This window comes from Podarcis gaigeae (genome assembly GCF_964106915.1).
Source record: "Podarcis gaigeae genome assembly, chromosome: 2".
NCBI classification, from domain to species: Eukaryota; Metazoa; Chordata; class Lepidosauria; order Squamata; family Lacertidae; genus Podarcis; species Podarcis gaigeae.
The window spans coordinates 51534116-51557967 of NC_139679.1; the positions used below are offsets into that span (position 1 = coordinate 51534116).

Below are 23852 nucleotides of genomic sequence, written 5' to 3' on the forward strand. Positions count from 1 at the left end.
TTTGGAACATAATGGGAATGATTACCTTAATTGTCAGTTACATGTATGCTGGGCACACACACACTTTGGGCCATGTTTGGAATCATGGAGGGGGGATCAGTGAACTGTTCTGCTCTGTAAAGTAATAGATGGAGCAAGCAGCAATGTCCATTTTTTTTGGCTCTCTGAATTTTGCTCCATCCATAGGCTTTAAATGCTTCTTCCAAAAGCCCAAAGTCCATCCTTCTTCTACTTATGACTGCAAAATAGGAATTCACACACACAAGCTGGCTGCTTTTTCTTCTCCACATGATTCCTCCCAACCACCTTGCAAAAGGAGAATCAGCACAAACTAGGCTGTACATGGAGACAAGCAGCAAATGGCTGGTGGTCAGTTCCTGGGTTATGGCAACAGTTTTCTCAGTCACAACAATCATGGGAATTGCTGCTGGCCTCTGCTGGCTGAATCTGTGTACAGCTTAGTTCATATTTCTCCATGCAGTCCCATACCAAGAATAGCAGGGAGAGATAGTGGAAGAAATGACTGCAAAATCGGGATAGCTTGGATGTGTAAAACAGCTCTCACAAATCAAGGACAATTCTTTCATTTCATCTCACTTCAAAGCAACATGGCCACCCCAATTTGGGAGGGAAAATTCAGAAGTAGAAGTAAACTTCTGCACACAGATCTCCTTGCTGGATTGAGATCCGTGCATGCCACAGGATGGTTTACACACAGTTCACCAGTCTGGATGCCAGGAGATTCTTTGTTGCTTTTGCTGTAGCTGACTACTGGAGCATGTGCACATGGTGAGGGCAAATGGGATGCAGATGTGCACCTATATCTCTTGCACATTAACGGCATACAATCCCTTTCAAGAGTACGTTGTCTGGATGGGGATGTACCTATGTGGCAGTGTGCAACTGAGGAGGGTTTCAGATGACCTTTTACTGAGCATCAATCCTGATTAGGTAATGCTGTTATTTAATAAGCATTCATTCTGATTTGTTCATGGGGAGGTTAGATGATGTTGCATCAAAGCAAGTGTTATCCCCCACTTTCCTGTGCATTTCCAGTGCACTTTCCTTATCACAAAACTCCAGTCTTCGGGGGAAGCAGGTTCATTGTGCAAGACTTCCAAATCAAGTAATTGTGAACCTGAATTTGCCAGGACGTATTTGAATCCCACATTAAAATAGCAACTGTCTGGAATCCCCCTAAGGCCATTGTCCTGGGTTACTTAGTACCTACACATTGCACATACATCTTCATTTTAATGGGGATCAATAGTTTTCATTGGAAGCAGTTCACACAATCAGCTGTGAGTAATTGAGGTACGTGTCATCTAATAATATACATGTATGGATTGGACCCAAGGTGAAATTTTGTTACAATATGTTGATAAAAGCTATTTTTTGGTTACATTTCTGAACATTCAATATATCTCAAAATACAGAAACAGTTTGTACTGGAGCATGTGCTTCCAGTTCCGTCCCCCCCCCCCCCGCTATTGCCCATCTCACACCATTCCCCGCATCCCTCAGCACATGATCCCAGGCAATCAGGGAGCATCAATAATGTGTACATGCTTCCTGCTTCCTTTCATATAGTAAACCCTATTGTTCAACTTCACTCTGAGCAGCCCAGGCTAAGGAGGCCCCTTACCTTTTCCTCACTGTTGCTTGCCAGAATTGCCTGGCTGCCTCTGCTCACTGGAGTTGTCTTCATTGCTTTTCCTGTTCCTGCCTTGCTGGAGGGATGTTGTATGGGGAAGTAGTGGGGATATTTTTTATTTTTTTAAATGATGCCAATACATTGACATATTTATTGCGTAATTGTAGATGCCAAAAATGCATTGGGAAAATAAAGTGCTCAGGTAATGCACAAGCAAAAATACAAGGACTAAAGTCAATGACTGGATCTGAAACAGTCTGCCATCGGTTTAGTTCCTGGAATGCACTAATCAACATTGCTACAATAAACTAATTAGTCTCTAAGGTGCCAAAGTACTTTTTGTCTTCTTGATGCTACAGGCTTAACACTAACTCTTTACAACAAATTTGTTGTTTTCCCTTGGCTTCACTCCCTCTTGCGCTGGCTTACTGAACTACAAGATTGGGGCAGCAGGTTCCCGGAGAAGTAATTGGAGTGTTGCATCCGTATTGATAGAACATGGAGTGCAAAGAAACTCTTCCCTATAGCTGCTGCCATTACCCACAGCTACATTCTGAGCACTGTCAGCATCAAGGTGCTGATGACACTTTCTGAATAAGGAAAGCCAGGGCAGCCTTCTTCTAGAATGGAAGGCAGCCACCCACCCAGTGAAGTGAGCTGCTCCCTTGCTTGTGCAAGCACAGCCTGATACCAAAACCGAAGGTGGTCAGCTAAGGTCTTTGTGAGGGCAGCCATGAAAAAACATTACACGGAGACGAAAAAAGGATGCAGAGAGGTGATGGATGGGGAAACCCAACATGACTCCCTCCATCTCCAGTTTTAAAAATGAGTCTTGTCTACATTTAACCATAACTTAGCTACATATATAGATACTGCCATATCTAGGGGGAGTAGACAACTGAGTAGACAGACAGTGGTACTTTCCCTTGGCAACTGCTCACTCACTTGGTGACTATGGGTAGGTAGGAAAGTAAGCAGCAGAGAGAAGAGGAGCAGCAACAAAAGGTGCTGGTCAGTGGGATACTCCTTGCCAAGCCATGGCCTGCAACAGTTGTCCAATTATGCCAACTGTTCATACTGGTCCCGAATGTTGGGTTTAGCCTGTGTGCCCTTCAGTACATTGAGAGTCCTTCCAGACGGGGGCTTCATATCCTAAGTGGGTCATTCAGATACTGCAAACTGGTCATCGGCAGTTAAAAAGAGAGAGACAGAAAGGGTAGATCTGGATTTAAAAAAGGAGGCAGTGGCATGGCATTTTGCTTTGCTTTGACTGATGGATGCCAGTGGCCAACAAAGGAGGTGGGCACGCATAAGGAGCACCCATCCCACAATAAACACCTGTGTGGAAGCACCCTAAGAAACACACTGTATTTGTATTGTGAACCATAATGCATGGACAACATCTGCAAAGGCCACCATATGCTTGGAAACTGATGTGTGTTCTTTTTTGCTCGTAGGCTCCACATGACTTGGAGTGACTTCATGGTCCATCAAATCCAACATGTCAGAAATTTACTAGGCCTATACTTGCCTTCTTTGATGGATATGCAGTTAGCACTGGCAATTCAGCCTTATTGCACCACTTGCACCATTCTCCCTCTTTGACCAGGTGCCATCTACACCGTCAGATGCCAGGTGGCTGCTTATGTCCCTTTCACCCATGATGAGCTTGCAGGCTTCTTCTTTGTGAGGCCTTATAAGCCATCCTTTAATTAGCACAAAATCAGGATAAATTTTCTACTTGTGCCCTTGAGTCAGGCAGCAAAACTAAGCCGACAAGTAGACAGTTTGGCTTCTTGCAGCTTAGTAGTATCTTTGGAGAGCTTCTGGGCTGCTAAAAGTCTACATTGCTGGAGGGAGACAGAAAGGAGTGTTGATCTACCCTTGCCCCGACCTTGCTCTGAAGCCGGGTGGGGGGCAGCAACAGATGCTGCTAAGTGTGAAGAAGTAAGAGATTCTTAACCTTGTCCTGATGGCTGTGAGCTGGACGAACCAGCTGGGCCAGGCTCCGTCCCAGCCTCCAGTGCTGTTTGCACCATCCCCTGCCCTCCAAATTACAAACACAACACGTTCCAGTAAAGCCCGCCAGAGCATTCCTGACGGAAGGGTATGCCCTTGCCAAGCTATTTAAAGGCATGCATGCTGCCCTTTATTCTTCCAACCGCCTGGACTGGAAAAGACCCGAGTCCTGTGACCAGCACAGAGAAGGCAGGAGGAGGTGGCCACGCAGAGAGGGACCTGAAAGGGCTCCCTTTCCATTCTCCTCCTGCTCCTTCCCCAGCATACTGTCCCTATTGAAGAAACTGCAAAAAATGTATGCCTTATGTGGTCATCATCTTCTTGACCAAGGGGATCTACAAGATTATCATCAGTGCAGCATGACAAGACAGAAATGTTTGTACTGTACACCTAGTGGTGCCAGTATCCTAGGGAGCACTTTGCTAACAGTTTTCCAAATTATGGTCAATGGTGCTGAAAGCTCCGCTCTCCCGTGATGATTTTTAAGGGTTGTTGGCTTGCAACCTGGACACATTTGCTTTATTTCTTATGGTTTGCCCTTCACCAAATGGTCCCAGGATGGGTTACAAAAAAACAACAACCCACAATTAAGATAACTAAGATAAGGGCAAAATGTAAAAATTGCAGCACATCTTGGCCAATTATCAGAAAGCATTCGGTGATGGCAGAAGATGCACCTCAAAAGGGAGGCCCTTCCACATTCCATAGGAAATGAACTCTCATGGCCACCTTCTCTCAAAGCACAGCAGGTGGTGACACTATGCACAGACCCTTCCCTGCTCAGGCAGGTCTGTGGGAGGAGGAGCTTTCAGACATTTGTGGCCAAGCCATTTTATATGGCTACTTACATAGTGCATTTGACATTCTTGTGCTGTTATCCTACTCCATTTAACACAAAAGGAACCTTTGCATTGCCTTCAATAGGAAGAGAATTGTAACTTGCATTTATTTTCCATCTTCATAACATTCCTGTCAGGTAGGATTCATTTTTATAAATAACACCCTATACATTTTAATCATAAGGTATAGAATGAGCCAACTTCATTTGAAACCCTGTATGATACACACAAGTGGGTGACAGAGTGGAAGAGACAGCTGTTTGTGTGTGTATGTATGGGACCTGATCACAGATTCCCCAAAATGACAAATGGGCACGATGACTTAAACCCTACACTTGTTATGCAGCCCCTGCCCTGAGACAAATATGAGATTTGAGTCTCACTTACATTTTGGCAGCCCTTGTCCTGTTTGTCAGAAGCCTGAAAGGTACACATACCTATGCAAGAGTCCAAGTATCTGCTTGACTTTGGGAGCTGTAGATTGATCCACAGAACTGGCCAATAATGCTAGATATATCTTGAGTGTCTGCTTACCCTAATGGTAAATGCAATGGCATTTTGCAAGAATAACTCAGCAGAGATGGCAAAATAGTCCTGAACTGAATCTTATTACAGTATAAAGCATCCTAGCCTGATATCATGCATCTGGGAAGGGAGTTATGATGTTACTTATGGCGGAGTGTTCTGAACAAAAGATTTCCTCTCCTGTCTGTCCCTTCCTTCTTTTCTTGCATGGCCCAGGGTCACTCTACATATGACTTTGTACTGCACCCAGTTCTGCTGTAGTGATTCAGGGGCAACTGAAGAGGCATGTACACTGCATGCTGATGTCACATCTATTATCAGAAACACCCACCTGTGGCTTTTCAGATGCAGCATCCTCCCTCTCTGCTTCTTCCCCACCCTGCTCTCTCACACTACTTATGTTAGTAGTGGCTACTGGATTTCCCTCATAGCCCCCAGCTCTCCCTTTCAGTGAATTTACATCAGCTTTGTTGCAAGAGGCATTGGTACTACCTAGGGCTTGCAGGTAGATGAAGCACAATATTCTGTTCTCATTTAGATACTGTACAGCTGAAAACCTGCCTTTAAGCTACACTAAGAGGTGGTTCACTAGAAGCAAGTATAAGACTCTCTCAAGAAGTAATAAAATCCTACCTATGGGGAAATGGATAACAAGCAGAAAATTTTGCCCTCTATAAATCAGCACCCAAAGTGTAAGGCAAGCACCCAGTTCTAGGACTGTCTGGCACGTTTTCACTTGACAAATGAGGTAGCTGAGCCATCTGGTGGTGAAACTCTGAACTTGCTGGTACATGGAGCAGGCATGATTACTGGAAGAAACAGTTTTGAAAGCATGGATTCAACACAAGTAATATGAACTCACAATTTAAACACAAAACTCAAAGCCATCTTTGAATAGAGGAGCAACTCTTTACTTCTTGCAATCAATGCAGTGCAAAACAGCTATTGTAAATATAAAGTGCCTTAAACATAACTGCAGGAGGGAAACAGCCCGTACAAACAGGAATTGGAGCAGGCTCATCGTCTGTCGTTACTGGTGCATCCACCACTTTATTTAGGTGCATCCACAGATTGCAGATGCTGCCACATGTAAGATTCAGACATTTCGCGCTCAATTCATATGACTGGGATAGCCCATTAGTGTTGTGATGAGGACCTTGCTTCTTCTGCCAAGGTTCACATAAACACAGAATAGCAACTGGAGTTTAAAAAAACCAAGGGAAGCTTTGAGGAGGAAGACCCACGCTTGGCTGCCATCCCACCAACCTCTCACAAAGTGGAGCGACTTCTGCCCGTGCACTGGGATGCGCAGTGCGAACCCAAGGGATCTTCTATTAAGGGTGAGTTACAACATAATGTTTTCCACTTCCTTTGTCCTCCAGCTCGCATAAAATGCTGTACATCAAAGAGCAATCCCATGCATTTTTCAAGAGCTACACCTGAAGAGCCCCTGCTAAATTTTTAAACAGCATAAGCTGCATTATCAGCCACACACAGGAGCATTAGTACATCTAAATGTTTCACATAGTCTTGATCGCTCAGGTCAGTGAAGACATCAGTTTTCATTGCTGGTGCCAAAAGCGTTCTGAGATGGTCGTGAGGACATGAGTGTGGGAAGGATGAGCATATTCTTTTGGCGGGCGGCATGGAAAGTACATCTATATTTAGGCATACCTGTAGGCCACGTTGATCTCACAGGTATGGCTTCCCTCGCTCCAAGTTCTCCTGCCTATGTTGAAGACACACCTCAGTATCCTAGCCTTTGATACTTGAGATATATACTCTTCTGACTGTATATTGCTTTAACTGATTTTAATCTTGAGAGGGCTTCAGCACTGCACCAAAGCGATCATTCCATCAGGACAAGCATTTTGGCTTGCCAGATAGAACAACTCCTCCCCTCTTCTCCCCTTGCACAATGTTCTGGGGGATTCTTCCAGATTCCCCCCCCCCCGGACAATTTTGGGGGACACATGGGCATGAAGTGGGAGAAAAGCCCATTGCACTAGCAGAAGTCCTTGCACAGGACTTCCACTTTACAGGGCTTGTTAGCTGAATCCCACCCCTTGTATTTCTATATTATAAAACACCCTGAGACTTTATGGAGAAGGGCAAGTAAGAAATCATCATCATCATCATTGGCACCAAAGAATGGATGATGATATTCTTATCATTATTCTTAGTTTATTCTTTTCTATGCTTGTGGTAAAACAGCACAGTAGAAATGCACCTGTGGAGCCAATCCAGGATTTCTGCCTGTGTGTTTGCACCACACTGACCTCCCTGCCAGCTCTCTCTCTCCCTCAGTAAGAAACAGACCCACCTGCCCAGGAATCTAGTCTGGCAGCTCTGCCCCATGCAGCAATCTGCATCTGCTCCTTGCGTTATGTTGTTCATAAGCCTGGAGAAGGACCTCAGTTCATGTTTCTTTTTGCCTTCACTTCTCTTTCTGAAGGAAAGCAAACTAAAAAGAATTAAAGAGCTCATATTCATAATGTTTTGTGCAAATCAGACCTTAGGGTCTGGCATCTGACTTCCTCCACAACCCCATAATACTTTGTATTCTCTCCTAGAGGTAGACAGCTACTCCACACCCAAAGATAAAGGTTATCTAGAGCATACATACTTTCTCGCTTGTGACTTTGTTATCTGACTTTGCTCTAGATATTTCTCCTTGCCTATCAAAGGATGGCTACATATTAAATACATTATGATTCTCTCTCCAGCAAACATATATTGCAGCACCTTTGCCTAGTTTATTAAAGCTGATTTATTATCAGAGATCAGGACTGGGCTTAGCATCTTCAGAGCTGGCAGACCATGCACATCAGTGGAAAACACTGAGCCACTTTCTTTGGCTGTTTCCCCACTAACGTTGTGTCAAAAGGAGAACATCACTTCAACAAAAGCAAAAAAGGCGCTCATTTGCCTTTGACACATGATCTCTTTGTTTAGGTGGCCTGCTGATGCCAATTGAGATGGTTATCCTGGAATGAATACATCAGTCTGTTGTCCCTGTAATTTACTTGACACATGTGAACACCCCTTTATCAAGTAAAGCCAGTGATGAGCCTAAGGCTACATCTGTATGAGAACATTCCCTCAAAATACTTGTGGAAGAATCTTATCAGTAGTGTTAGGTTAAGAAAACGCCAATTTCAAAAAATCAGGCCACTATGAGCAGCCACACATCCATATCCAATCACACCTTTTCAGTATGTGCAGGACATATTGACACTCATGTCAATCCACAGAACTGCTGGTCCCTTGGCCTGCCTCTTTGTTCACTGCATAATATGAAAAGTCTTGTGGAGGAAATGGAAAGGGCAGGTATGTGACAGCACAGCTAGCTTCTGAAATTGAGCACCTCCTTATGGCTATGTCTGCGGTGCTGGATATGGCCAAGCAGGTGAGCCCCATCCAGGTGGTTCTGGGATAGGCACCGTCACCAAGTAGCCGGAAGGCACGTAGCCCTTCTGGCCATTCACTTCCACCAGGCTCCACTCTGTGCATCCCTTCTTGTCATGAGGTTCCAACACAGTCACTGGCTCACCTGCTTGCAAGCTGACCTCGTGACTGCTCCTGGCTGCGAATGGATAGCCAGCAACTACCTGAGGAAAGCACAGAGATTGAATGATAACACTGCATACATATGCCACACAAAGGAGAAGGGAGAAACAAGGGCTGCCCAGCCACAGAGGTAAACGAGGTTACCCCTCTGGGGTGCATGTCTCAGCTGTAAGAATATCATGGAGAGGCAGGCAGGCATATTGAAGTTTATGGCACAGCAGTAGCCAGGTCAGCCTTCCTTGGCCTGGTGCTTTCTGGATGTTGTTGGGCAGCAGCGCCGACTTGGACCCCACACAAGGTTCACCACTGGTTGCTCTGCCTCAGGCAGCAAAATGCCTTGGCCACAAACCATGTAGCTGGGTTATTCTAAGGCTGTGCTATTTCAGGTTTCTGTCACACCAGCCGAGATCATCTTTTAAACATAATACCCACATTATATTGGGATGGTTCCACAAGTTTGCATATCTGAAATACAGATCTACCCAACAGTACCGCAAAATTCCTTCCATCCGCCACTGCCCAGCCATGTACACATGTATCTATGCCACAATATGCTGGGAAGAAATGAATGAAATGAATTAAAAGAAGATTCATTGCTGAAATTTTCTACTCACATGTAAAGCCTGTGTCCTGAAATGAAGTGCTGGGCTGGGAGCTTGGGGCAAGTTGTAAGGGTGATGCATCTGTTCACCACCACCACCTGGGACTGACACCTGCATTCTGGGTTTTTGGTTTTGGACTAGATGATATGGCTGGAGTTTCCCAGGTGATACATAACCTCTTGGTCCTGTAAGGCACATAAAACCATTATGGTCAAGCTGAGCAGCAGGGTCCTCTCATCGGGTACAGCAGTTTTCTTTTTGATAATTTGGGTTGATGGTTGGACTATAAATACAGTGAAGAGAATGAAAGGGTTTGGCATTATTGGAAAGATTTGTAATGGGCGGGGAGGGAAAAGGCAGACAGAAAAGGCACTGCTCTTGTGTGGGAGAGAGAAAGGATGTGTGGTTTGTACTAGTGGAAGGAAAGAAGAACAGAGTGGTGGGGAGGAATAAGAAACAAGTGCAGGATGCTGACCTCGGGAACAAATTATATAAAGGAAGTCAAAGACAGAGAAAGGTGGAACTTGGAACAAGATGTGAGAAGGGGAGGATTTGGAAGCAATGCGGGGGGGGGGGGAGATAAGTGGTGGAAGGAGTAATTTGGAAAGTACAAAGAAAGATTAATAGAGTGGTAGGAAAACCAGTGCAGGAAGAGGAAGGAGGAAGGGGTGGAGAGAGGAGCAGTATTCAGAAAAAGACACAAAGCAAAAAGGGAAAGGAGGGTTTGGGAAGAAAGGAAAAGGTGTAGATATTCTCTGACCCTGTTCTCAATGAGGCTCAAACAAGGAGCAGGCAGCTTGCAGGCCAGCCACCACCCATCCTCTCCATTCCCCTGAGCTTAATGGGCTTGCCACTAGCAGCTGGCCTGCCACTTTTCAGCTAGTTATCTTTTGTTGTTGTTGTTCTGGCCCAGGCAATTGCAGCAGGGTGGCTGCTGAGACAGGGTTGGCCATGTACTTGCTGCTCTTTCTATTTCTGCACTAGACAATACACACAGAGCCTTCTGGGAGCATCAAGCATGCTTCAGTCCAGCTACCCCACATGTGCCTGAAGACTTTCCCCCCTTAAGTATGTTCAATGGGTCACTGGGCTCCCTTACTTTATATGAGCTGCACCCCTGCGCCTAGGCATCCCATGACCATGAACAGCAGTGTAGGGTCCATTTAGAAGTGCAGGAGTTCATCATGACAGATGCAATTGTCACACCCTAAGGCAAGGAGATCTGTGTCATAAGTACTGACCTGGTGAGGTCTTTGGTAGCAAATAAAAGGTTTAGGTGTGTAGTTGCAACCCTTACCGTACCTCCACTATCCACCAGCCATCGGTTAGTGTTGCCCTTGGTGTCCCTGTCATGCAAGAGAGCCACAATCTGCCCCCTCTGCAATACCAAGTCCATGTTTTTGCTGCCGCTGGTGTTGCTTGTCACTTGATACAGCTTTTCTGGGCCATGTTTGCTCATGAGCAAATGGACTTTCCTTTCCTCTGCAGGGCTAAGAGGCTGCTGAAAAGACACAGGGAGAAGTGGGTCAGAAACATCTTTCTGCAGTCAACTGTGCGACCACGTTAGTGCACGGGAGGATGAGTCATCATAAGTAGGGTGCAGCCACATCTGAACCAAAATATCTTAGAAGATGATGAAACAAATCCTGCAAATTGAACCAATTCTTTACATTTTACTGCATTGAACAGTGGGTTTGTGCAGATAACCTAACAGGATATATGCTTCCTATGGGGTAGATTTATTTTATTTTTAAGAAAATAAGAGTTAAAATTGCAGCCGGGAAGCACTGAGGAAGCAGACGTTTTGTGGGTTAAAGATGAGCTATACTGTTGCAGAATTTAGCTGTGAATAAAAACTCTGATGGGAAAAGGGGAAGGAAATTATTTGCATTTGCTTCTGTACTCACAGCTGCACTCCTTCCACAGAGATCCTCTGGGCTGGGGGTGGCTGTGGAATGCTAGTGCTAAGGCCTTTATAAACATTTACTTAAATAAAAATAAATGCACAGTAGTTAATCACAAAATGCAGGGGATACAAACACCATGCCTGAGAGACAGCCCACAATACATTTTAGTGTGCAAGAGTGAGAAACTATAATGTTCAAACAGACAGTTTGTTTCCCTGTAAAGATATTCTGAAACCTGCTGCCTTTTGCTGCCTGCCTGATCCTGTCCAAGAGTTGGTTCTGTTTCATTTTTGTTTTGGTATTTTGCCTTGGGATTATTGTGGTTCCTGAGTACTGAAATTCCAATATTTTATTAGCACATGGGGGTGGGGTGGGGTGGGAATCCAGTTACTGCCTGAAACTAGGACATATATAGTCTTATGCAAGTGTCATGGGGACCTGGTGGATAGCAGCAACAACACCCCCTCTATGCCCATGCCACATATTAATGTATCAATCAGCCATCATGTCTGGGGAGCTGTGGGAAAGGCGGGGGAAGAAAGGTTGCAGGAACACCCTCTAACCTTCATCAGTCTCCTACCTCTGCAACAGAGCTTGGCATAACAGTCTCAAATTTCTTGCAGTAGGAGTAGAGCTGAGCTTCAGCCTGGCTTAAAGAGTCCTTCACCATCTTCTCAAAATCAGGTGCAGGGAGGTGCCTGTGTGGCAGCTGTAAAAAAGAACCTTATAATTAATTGGAGATTTTGGGGGGTGGGTGGGGGTGAATTATGGAAAGCAGAGAAAGGTACTTTTTATATTAAAAAATAAGATAATAACAGAAGATAATGATGAGACTCGTAGCGGATTTTATGTACAAATATAAATTTTGCTAGAGGTTTCTGAAAGCATGCAAAAGATCCATCCTGTTTGCAAGCTAAGTCCATCCTGTTGTGTGCAGCATATGTCTCTGCCAGTGCTTACTTTGCATTTTCCTTGCTCCTTCTTTGTTTGCAGTCACTGGAAGAGGGACAGAGATGAATTGCATCCTTTTGTGTGTGGAAGGGATGAGGTTGTGAGAAGGAAGTAATCTCCTATAGCCATTGGGACTGCAAGGCAAGTCCTGCTCTCTGTAGTTGATTTATAAAATGATGTATGGTGCGGAGATGGAGATATATATATAATTTCTCCCTGTCCCAGAAGAATCCAAGAGTGCTGTATCACTCAGTGAAGAAAGCACCTCTTCACACAATACATCATTAATGTATGATACACTCCTGCCCCCAGAAATGGTAAAGACTCCTGATTTAAATGGCTTTAAAAGAAGATTAGTCAGAGATTAGGGCTATCCATGGCTATTTCTTGCAAAAGCTATACAGAACCTCCATGTTCAGAAGCAATATACCTCGGAATGCCAGTAGCTTGGGTATGACTTGGGGAAGGGCTATTGCCTTCATGACCTGCTTGTGCAGTTTCCTTCTGGGGAATAAATGAGAGTTTCAGTGTGATCCAAAAGAGCTATTCTTCTGTATTTTGATTTATTAAGGTAGTACGTTCTTCTAGTGCATCCAGCAGGGCTTTCTCAATGGTGAAGCCCATGTTATGGAAGAACCTCTCCCAAGCAAGCATCCACACTGCATGTTTTCAGCTGTCTGCAAAAGCACCTTCGCAAGTTGGTTTTCGTGGTTTTGTGAGTTTAACATGTGAAAAAAGGGCACAGACTAGTTAGTTTTATTGCTGGTTTACATTATAGTGCATTGCCTCAAGCACACAGTGGCAAGGCAATGATGTCATATTTGGAGGAATTCAACCTCGCTCTAAGCTGATAGTTCCTTCGGGGCAAGGCTTTTGGCTTGCCAAATGGAAGGATCCCTCCTCTCTTGTCCTCCATGTCCTGTTCCAGGTGTTCTCCCAACCTGCCCTGAGCTACGTTTGCAGGGCAGAGAGACAGGGCAACCCTGTTGCACATGTCCTTGCAGAGAACATCCGCTGATGGGCTCATTAGCTGAGTCTTGCTCACTGGGTGGTATGCTACTTAATTTTACTCAGAGAAGACCCATTGAAATTAATAAAGGTAAAGGTACCCCTGCCCGTACAGGCCAGTCTTGACAGACTCTGGGGTTGTGCGCCCATCTCACTCAAGAGGCCAGGGGCCAGCGCTGTCCGGAGACACTTCCGGGTCATGTGGCCAGCGTGACATCGCTGCTCTGGCGAGCCAGAGCCGCACACGGAAACGCCGTTTACCTTCCCGCTGGTAAGCGGTCCCTATTTATCTACTTGCACCCGGAGGTGCTTTCGAACTGCTAGGTTGGCAGGCGCTGGGAGCGCACCCCGCCGCAGGGATTCGAACCGCCGACCTTTCGATCGGCAAGTCCTAGGCGCTGAGGCTTTAACCCACAGCGCCACCTGCGTCCCATATTGAAATTAATAGGCATGACTAAATTAGAAACAATTAACTAAAATATGTTCAACTGTTGCTTGTGGAGCAGGCAGTGGGGCAGCTTACCAGATCTGGGTGAAAAACAGAAGCAGCAAGCACAGATCCTGGCATAGCAGGAAAGGGCGTTGAAAGACTGGTGGTGTGGGAAAGGATCATATAAGGATCTGAAACTTTGAGTCTTTTAAAATTTGGAGAGTCTCCGAGAGATTGAGAACAAGCCTGTCTTAGTCAGGTGACTCACTGCTTGGGCAGGATTCTAACACTGCTGAAGCACATGTCTCTGGCTGGGCAGGAGGAACAGAATCAGCTCTCCAAAGAAAAGGCATACAGCTTCATGGATATAAATGGAAGATCTCTTTAATAAATATGCTAATAGATGCTAGCTTAATGCTCATTGTTATCAGAAGCAGGGAGGAAGGAAGAGAGAGGGCAGTGGGCACCTGTTAGCCACAGTTAAACCTATTTCCTCTCTCTATTGAACTGTTTGAGGAGAGGGGAAGCGGCTTTTAGTCTTTCCCCAACAGCCTCGCTGGTAACGTAGCAAATGTCACAGTCCAAACCCGGGGTCCCTTTCTTGGTCACCCATGCATATGACCAAGAGGTAGAGCCTGGGAACCATCTTTAACTGAGATGATAGTTTCACTAAGCACCCTTTCCCACTCCATCTGCCAGTGCATGTATGTCCCTAAGCCTGGGAGGCAATACAGTTATCTGTTGTCTCCAGGCGCTAACACCATAACCCCTCATCCTCATCCCCCCTTCCACTTTTTTTACCTGGGTAGCCTCCCGTTCTGCCTCTTGGAGAACTTGCTTGGCCAGATCCTTCAGAAGGGCCACAAAAGTACGCAGAATATGCCCCAGCCACTGCCGGGCCACCTGGTTGAACACTGGGAGCTCAGACACAAGCAGCGAATTTATGGCGAGATAGGTATTCATGGCAGCCTCCTCTTCATATGTCACACTGCCTGTCTCGTTCCTCTTCTCCTCAAATTCCTCATAGTCCAGCTGCTTGTCCAAGCGCTTCTTGATCAGTTTTTGAGGCCCTTTCAGAGTCTCTGACAAGTTGACCAGCGGAAGGTACACCAGGTTCTCCAGTCGTCTCCTCTGCAAAGCAAGGAAAATCAAATACAGTTCTGAAATCTTGGCCTCCCCTGACTCAGCAGATGGGAGGCATCGGGGACTGGGGCCCTTTGGGGTTCCACTAGGGAAGTGCTGAGGAATTCTTGCTCCAAAAGGTCAAGGAACATGCTCTGGGTCCCATCACCAGACTCCACCTTCTCACCTGTTATGTAACATGAACAGCCCACGCCCAAAGGAACCCAGTTCCCAACAAAGATTTGTGGCATCATTTTACAACAATGAGCAACATGGGTCAGAATACAGTCAAAGGCTATGTATACAGCCAGGTCTCTCCCCCCCCCCCCCAAATTCAAATTGAAGTTGGAGGGCAGAATGCAGTATTTCATAAGAAGTAACAGGGTAGATATAGAAGAGAGATGGGTTTGTGGTGAATGCTGTGTGCACACTGCTTCCTAAACTAGCAGTGGGGATGCACTGGATTTATAGTAAGCAGGAGTGTGTAAACAGCCAAACTTTCAGTGTTTGTAGAATCAAGGCAGATGTTGTAGAGCAGTAGAACATGTGTTCTCGATGATTCAGAGATAAGCAGCCATCAAATATGCTACCAGGAAATGGAAAAGCTCTGAAGCAGCCAGGATGGAGGAAGGTAGATCTGCAACATTCTTCCTCCCTACACCACAACCAGGCTGTAACTAGAAAGAACCAAGACGTTACTTACAAACTCAGCAAAGACAGTGCTGTGGAGTTTTCCTGCAAGCTGGCAATATTGTTGGATAGTCCCTCCTTCTGTTCCTAGTTCGTTCTCATGTGGTTTATAGCTGAGGAATGCCTAAGAGACAAAGAAAAGAGCCTGATTACATGAAGAAGTGATTAAGATATGTTTTTGCTGCTAGGCAGTGTCGCCAATACTGAAATAGATGGACCAGTATTCTGACCTGGTAGAAAGCAGCTCCCTACAGTCCCAGAGTAGGGAGTTAATTTTCAATTAATTGACCCATCTGTATCCTGGTTTTCTGAAACACTGGGTAGCTAACAATGCTATGAGAGAGGAACCGTGAGTTATGACATTGATCCAGTAAAGGAAGATCTGTGGTGAAACTTTCTTCAAAATGCACTGGGTGGTCTTTCATCTTCAAGTCCAAACATTCTTCTCCTTTCTGTTCTGGTTACATAACCTGCTTAGAGTATCAGTGAAATATGTGACTGAATGGGGCCATTAGTACCAACAAATCTATTTTTAGATGGTGCTCTGAAGTCTCATAACTTCTTACTGTGAGGCTGATTGTATACCAATAAAAACTTCCACAATCTATTGCAGAGTCCCAAAACCGTAGAATCTGCAAAGCAGCAAATTGTGATCACAGATCACCACTTTGTGTAACTAACAGCAAAGTCAACATATTTTTAATTTTTCTGATTTCAGCCAGCTCCTACTTCAGAAACGTAACCTGCTCAAAGAATGAGTGAAGCAGCCTATTGTGTGGAGCCGTTCACACCAATTCTCAGTGGCAAGTGTGTTTTTAGATGGGCACACTCCTGTTTCCTCTCCATCCAGTGAGCTCCCACTTCTGCTTTGGGGAAGTGGTGTACACACCAAGTTAACCACAATCCACATCTATTCTGTATCTACCCTTTCATTTTTAATGAAATATTGCATTTTGATGCATTTGCAGAAGAGGGATTTGCATGGGTTAACACAAAGAAAAGTGAGGAACATAAATATTTCCAGACTATCTCTGTACCTTTAACCTATCAAATTGCTTCTTCTCTATCCCCTTGTTTCTTAGACTAATATGTTGCATCCTGTTTACAACTTCCTGCTCCTCCTCACACTCCTCTCTTTGACCTCAAGATAAGAGGGTCATCTTCCTGCTTTCCTCTAAGAGAACAAAGGAGCAGACATGACTGCCCTGTCCTCCTAGACTAATTAGTTAGGTCAGAACTTGAAACTTTCCCATCCATGTTATGTATTTCCTAAAACAAATAACATTATCATTTTCTCACCTACAAGCATCTCTCTGTGTGTGATTGCAGCAAAGATTCACCACCCAAATGCTGCTCACTACATTCAAAAGGGTTTCAGTAGGCAATTGGGCCCTGCTATCCCAGTGGATCCAAAATGAAAAATGAATGGCCTAGCTGCACTTTAAGATGGCAATGTGTGCACAGCCACTGTGCTCCAAAGTACCCCTATGGAATAGATCTGGTGTGGGTGTGGGGATGTATCTATCCTAAGGAAAATAGAATCTTGTGAAAGAAAGCATCAGAATCAGTGACGAGAATAAAGAAACTGGGAGGATTTTCTGGTCACTCTGGGATCATCTACACTTCCTCTTGTCCTGCAACTTTCCCCTGGGGAAAACTGCTCTTTAGAGCTCAATCGGAGCAAATGGCAATTTGGGCTTTCTGTGGATTGCTATTTGCTCCCAATTACAGCTAAAGAGCGGATTCTCCCTGGGAAAGGAGTGGGGCAAGGGAAAAAATGTTTGGACCCATGCTTTCCAGGCATGGGACAAGTGGAAGTATGTTTAAGCCCTCTGTCTAACCTCTTTCAAGAAGTGCATTCTGAACTCCGTAATGTTGAGACCGTGCTTGAGGGTGAAGTCTGGGCTCTTTGTTTGTGGCCAAGGACTGATACTTGCAGATGTATGAGGAAGAGAAAAGCAGAGCAATTTAAAAGCTGCTGTCAACCTGCCAAACAATGCATTTGGAGGTCGTTTCTGCCCTTGGTTCATATAATCCCAGGAGTTTATTCACACCTCCAACAGTATCTCCCCCAGGGCATGGAGCCTGAGTATGTTCGACATGCTGAATCTCAAGAGCAGGGGATTGCAGCATGTGCCAAGCACTGTTAGCTTTGAGGACACTCTTTCTGATTCATTTTCTTGCTAGCAAAACACCAGAGCAGACTGGGCATAAAGCAATAATACCACAATGAAAGGTTAAACTGTGACACAGCCCATCTCTCAGGCTCAGCAGAAGAAAGATTGATGTGTTTCCTAAGGTTTGGTTCCCTATCTGCTTTCAAAATCTTTACTGGTGGAAACTATCTCAATTCCTGCTGGAAGATTACAGCTTGCCTCCCAGAAGAGCATTTATTCATACTTACTCCTTTCCTTTCAATCACCTGTTAATATACCGGAGGAATTGTGGATGAACATCCCATCCACAGATATGAACCTGAAATGCACAGATGGCAAGGAAGACCCCAAAGGTGTAGCCAGGTGTTTGTGTCAGACTCACATCTGAAAATGTTCTCCAATGTAAAGATGTGCATCTGCAGCCATTTTAAGAGCATAAAAATATTCCTGCTAGATCCCTCATGCAGACTCATTTCCCCAAATTGAATTTGGATTAGTGCTGTTTCTCTGTGGCTTGCGGAAATCAGAACTAATGGGCCCAGGCACTTACATGCAAACTAAAAGTTTTAACTCTGATACAAATGGGTAGACCTCAGTCATGATTCTCCAAGTATTTTCTGACCAGCTACTGAAACTTTGTCAGAGACAATGACGGGTTGTCAAGGGTACTCTAAGAAATCCCTGCTTAGTACTCTGTGTACTTATCCCATGAGATAGCTTCAACATGAGATAAATGAATATTAATACCTCCGTGTTGCTCAGGAAAGAGGCCACATTCTCCTTCAGATCGGCTACAGCTGATGACAAATCTTGGAACTTTTCTTCCAGTGTGTCAAACTCTTTGTCCTTTGTCTAAAGACCAGAGAGAGGAAATTATATTATAGCCCCAATGGACAGCAAAGGGTTAGCCTTAAGTTACAGAATGCTAGGGGAGAAGATGAGACGCTAAATGTGTTGGCATGGTAGCAACAGTACATAGTGATGCCTGTGCATGTGCATCATTCCTTTACATTTATATTGCAAATAATGGGTTGAATCCAATAGTGCCGTTCTGTTCATGTGACACTTCTACTTGTTCAGTGGAACTTCCTTCTCCTCTCCTCTGCAGCCCCATTCCCAAAATCTGCTCAAGAGGGCTGGGGGTGCCATGGAGCAGATTTTGGGGGTGCACAAGGACAGGAGAGGAAGTTCTGTTGCACCTCTCATGCAGTGTTGAACAAAATATTAATGAATTATTATTATTTACACAAAACAAGCACCTCTCGCCTTTGGAGTCTTCCAGGAAATTAAACATTATTCCTGATATATGCACACCTTAGATCAGCAGGAAACTAAATACCTAATACAAGACTTGCTATGTGAATTCTTCTTCTGTACCTCTGAAGTGTCCTGGTGCCTGATAACATTTTCCTGTTATATACCTGCTGCATAAACAGCAGAGTTGGGATATTGAAAGGGATGGTTTCATTTTATTTTCAAATTATGCTAATAAAAAATTAAGATTAAAAAATAAGAACTATGGAGGGTCGTAGCTCAGTGGCAAAGCATCTGCTTTGCATGCAGGTCTCTGGTTCATTCCCTGGCATCTCCAGGCAGGCCTGGGAGAGACCCTTGTCTGAAAAACTGGAGAGCTGCTGCCAGCCAGTGTAGACAATACTGACTTAACCCAACCAGTGGTCTGACTCGGTATACAGTAGCTTCTTATGCGCCTATGACTACTAGGACATGGAGAGAGGAGATTAAATTTAAAACTATACAGATAAAAATTGAAATAAAAAGGCCAAGAGGATTCCTTGCAATTCCTGGATTCCCCCCCCCCCCCCGGATTTTTTCAGTTCATTCTCACACTTCAGAAACCACATAAACCAGGTTGCAATGCCCTGACACTGCTAATTTTTCTGCTGATGGAAAGAACCATGACTTCATTTCAGATTGCCAGCCCAGCTTCCCATTGTGGTTAATGACTGATCGGCTGCTCTTAAGCAGGGTCAAAGGGCTTAAACTTCTGTAAAACAGGAACCACCTTGAGCTTGATACCTCGGCAGGAGTGCAATGAGGACAGGAAAATGCTTTGCATTCTTACCACATTGCACAATTTACTGGTGTTGCCGTTAACTATGAAAGAAACACTCCTGGCCAGGTCACAAGTGGGCGCTGTTATGTGATCTCCTCAATGCTGATGTCATGATCCCAAAACCGATTGCATGAGCTCAGAGAGGCTAAAATGTGATAGCTTATTGCTATCTATGAAGCAGCCTGAAGACACCAAGTCAGTGAGTTCAGTCTGATGAAATAGAAACTATGGGTGGCATAGAAGAATGCTTTTCCAACAGCCAGTCTTGGTTTGTGTGTGTGTGTCCTGAATTCACCCTCCCTTGCCACTCTAGGGTGCTGCCAGCCCACCATTTCAGTGAGATAGTGGAGACAAGACAAGCACACAGCACTCACCTTAGGCACCATTCCAGCCTCCTGCATAAAGAGGCGGCTCAGTCGCGTGGTCTTCTTGGCAATGGAATGGGGGTTGAGGCGAGCCAGGCGTTCCCGCAGAGTCAGATACCCAGGCTTGTTATATTTATTTGCTATACTCATGTCACATGAGTTAGAAGGTAGGAAAACAGGGAAGGAGCACATTACACAAGGTGGAAATGAATGCCCTGGGCATTTGGTGATACAGAACACAGTCCCAATACAAAAAAAAGACTATAGTTTCTGAGACATGGCTTTGGTGGTAGAGAAGCACCTTGTTCTGTTTTGAAGTATCAGCTATCTTTCAATTAAAACTGGCCCTGAGATTGCCATGAAGGATTTGCTGAGTTGGCCACTTTCTTTCATTCTTTCTTTCTTATTTTATTTTTATTTGCTTCTCTGTTACAGTTCTTCATTAGTACATCAACATTAGCACAACTGTTGCATTCAAAAAGGATTGGTATGAAAAATATTTCTTGGGTTGACCACTTTTAAGGAAGCAGCATATTAATTAATTATTGGGATTATCACACACCTCTCGTCTCTTTCTGTTACCCTTCCCTGTTACCCTTCCACTCTGCTTTGTTTACCATCTAGCCTGGTGAAGAGTTGCAGAGGACTCAAAACCTTGCACACTGTTTTGTGAAATTTTGGTTGGCCTAAAAAAGGAATTGCCCTACTGTGGGTTTTTTTAATGAGAGAAAATGGCTGCCTTTGGTTTTTTTAGCATGTACTGTGCCCATCTTCTGAGACCACAGTTAAGGGGCACACTCTGCCCCTTTTGCTTCAGTGCTAACTTTGCCGCTGAGTGCTCCCAGCTCGACAGGGGATACTCAGCCCAACTCCTCAGGTGCAACTGGGCAACAGCTCCAAAACAAAATGGAAGGATGCTTTCCTCATGTGTTTGCATGGTTGTGTTTGTGTGTGCGTGGGCATCCATAACACTGAGCAAGAAATTGGCTATCAAGAGACCATGCTGTCTATTGTGTGTCTTTATCTTATGCTGGTCTACTGTAATTGAGAGAATGAGTGTATGTACGCTCTACTTCTGCAGTTGCCAATTGCCTATCTAGGATGTTTTATTTATGTATGGAGGTGCTTTTACTTATGGAGGTCTATGACCGTAATAATGATTTGGATTTGGATGGTTCAGATCCATATCCAATTGTGAGTATATGGTTCCTGATTCTTAGCCTATTAATTTTCTTAGGGCTGGTTTAGCAAACTACTCTCAGTGCAGAGGTGGAACTGATGTTAGAGTTACTGAATGATATTCAACTAAGTTTGACATCAGCGCATCCACTTTTTGGTGCCTGCTGAAAACCTTTTTGTTTAGGTAAGCCTACCAAGATATATAGAATGCTTGCATGTATTTTAATCTGTGTTTAGCTTATTGCTGATTTTAATTATTATTTGAATGTTTCAGATGTCTGTTTTAAACTGCTTTTACTGATAAATTTGTTTCACTCTTTCTGAAAACTGCTGTGAGGATTTTTTTTTCTACACTCAAACTGTTTATAAATTATATTAAATAATTAAATAAAACAAGTAAGTTTGCAATGTTTATTAATTTCAGTGGGCTTACTCAGAGTAAAACATAGCTCAATACAAACTTTTTATAAAAAAAAAATATTTTCTTTTCTATGCTGTCTGCATTTTTTCTTGTCATTATTGAGACACAGCCATCCTTGGGGTAACCCACTCAATGTAGACCTCAGAGTCCCACAAGGAGGCATCAAACGTATGCCCAGAGTGGCTTCAGGAGAATAAACAAGCCCAAGTGACTGAAACCACCCACACAGTACAAGGCTCCTGGAGTAGAGCAGATGGTGTCCAGAAAGCATCCATTTCCCTCACCTACTTCCTTGCGTCTTTTGTACTCATTGATATTGGCATTGACGTCTGTCATAGCAGCAGCTGCAGCTTGGAGAGCTCCATAGGCACTGTCGCTGACTGGGGTATTTTCCAATATCTTCTGCAGCAGCAGTGGGTATTTTGTGACCCGTTGCACTGGCATCACCAGGAAGAAGCTCAGGTCTGAAGCCCCAATGTGAGGCCTGTCGAAGAGATGCAGAAGGACAGCAAAATTTAAGCAGGCTTCAGAACTTACTAGCCTACTGATTCCCTAGGTTTCTCTAGTAGTACAAGTACTAGTGCTTTTACTTATGGTAGAAGCTCATGGGCGTAGTCAAGGGATCAAGTAAATAAAAATACTTAACTAAAAGTAGAAAGAATCAGAATATTTGAAATTGAAATGTTTGCTGAGGTCACTTGGACGATGCTGTGGCGGATTCTAGTGACACAGCTGGCAACCCTACTGAGCGATAGGCCTGACTTCCGTGAATTGACTAATCACGTCACAGGTAGCTTTGTCCCCCTGGCTAAATCCTGGCTACGCCCATGCAGTAATTGTACCCTACTAGTTTGACTTTGTTTGTTTGTTGAAGCCTGTAAGAAAACTGGAACCATTGCCTGGTGCCTAGTTATTCTGTCATGGTGCATGGTGACTGTATCATTGCCATGTTAACTGGTTACACCATGCAGCAGGGCCTGGAGAATTCGTTTGCTGCTGTTACATTGACATTATGAATGAGGCCATCTGTGACCAGTGCGAGGCTTCATCTTCCAGCATCTTGTTTCAGCAGTGCCCAACCAGATACTTTTAGGAAGACCACAAGCAGGGCACAAAAGCAAGAGCCGTCCCCTGTTGTTGCTCCCCAACCACTGGTATTCAGCAGCACACTGCCTCTGAATATGGGGATAGTATAGCTACCCATAGCAATATCAATTCATAGACATCTCCTACATGATGAATTTGTATAATCCTTTAAACCACCTAAGCTGGTGGTCATAACACCTTATGGCAGTGAATTCCATAAATCAGTTGTTATGTGAAGAATTGCAGGGAGGGGCAAGAGGCCATTAGTTCTTGGCAATGGAGGCCACAGTACAGGCTTGAACACTGAATGCTGCCACATATGCATAGCACATCATGAATCCTGGATGCTGGGAACTATAAGAAATTAATGGAACCACAGTGGGAAGATGTAACATAGACCATATTTGCACTCTGATCTTGCCCATTATTCTCTATTCATTCTCTTACTGATTCCACACAAACACACACACACACACCCCCGATTCAGGGCTAGAAACTAGCTGGGGTTAACTAATGTACGCTTTGTTCCATTGACCTGCGTAGACCTTGGCAGATTTCCACTCTCTGGTTTGGGGAGCTTGTCCTTGCTCATTTGCAAAAGAGAACTGTCGCCTCTCACAGCCGTGCTCAGTCACTCAGATAACAGTCTCAGCCAGCTGAAGTGATGGACTGACCCGAAGGACACAGATGCTGCCAGCCACTGACTGATGTCCTTGCCTCATTACACACAGTGTCATGTTTGTTTAGCTAACGAACTCACCCTGGGATTGATTCTTCTCCAACAGATGGAAGGAAGAAGTAACAGTGCCTGGGAATAGCTGCCTGCAGCAGGGCCTCTGAGTGGGCACTGCATCACAACATGGCCATGATCTTTTTACCCATATCCAGAAACACACTGCTGAATAGGTTGAAAAACAGAAGTTCCTGGTTCAGTTCCTCATTGCCATTGGTGGACCTTCGGATTAACCACCAACAATGACACGGGCAACAGAAGCAAGAAGAGTGTGAGGAGTAACTATACATTGTGGAGGGCAAGTAAACCAGAAATAATGTGGTGCCCTCTAGATGTTGTTGGACTACAACTCCCATCAGCCCCAGCCAGGATAGCTAACAACGAGGGTTGATGGGAGTTGTAGTCCACAACACCTGGAGAGCATCACATTGGCTCCCCCTTAAGTAGACAACCATTCACAAGTGTAGGGATATCGCAGAGTGGGCAGTGGGGTCCGGAGGGAGCACACTCCCCACCAGCAG

General features: G+C 44.6%; 1 protein-coding gene across 10 annotated transcripts in view; it reads right to left on the bottom strand.

Annotated features, from left to right (window-relative positions):
• Positions 1-5926: 5926 nt before the first annotated feature.
• The window catches only part of ARHGEF37 (Rho guanine nucleotide exchange factor 37), a 45353-nt gene continuing 27427 nt past the window's right edge, over positions 5927-23852 (bottom strand). For 7 of the 10 annotated variants that reach the window (XM_083719014.1, XM_083719013.1, XM_083719011.1 and 4 more), the window contains 9 exons: positions 21797-21996; positions 19922-20052; positions 18221-18325; positions 15331-15441; positions 14307-14636; positions 11697-11825; positions 10512-10710; positions 9222-9394; positions 5927-8648 (listed from right to left, as the gene is read on the bottom strand). In XM_083719014.1, the coding sequence (XP_083575140.1) occupies positions 8415-8648; positions 9222-9394; positions 10512-10710; positions 11697-11825; positions 14307-14636; positions 15331-15441; positions 18221-18325; positions 19922-20052; positions 21797-21996 (1612 nt within the window). In that variant the 3' untranslated portion in view covers positions 5927-8414. The remainder of the gene's footprint in view (positions 8649-9221; positions 9395-10511; positions 10711-11696; positions 11826-14306; positions 14637-15330; positions 15442-18220; positions 18326-19921; positions 20053-21796; positions 21997-23852) is intronic. The other 3 variants (XM_083719017.1, XM_083719016.1, XM_083719010.1) reach the window with 1 other exon arrangement.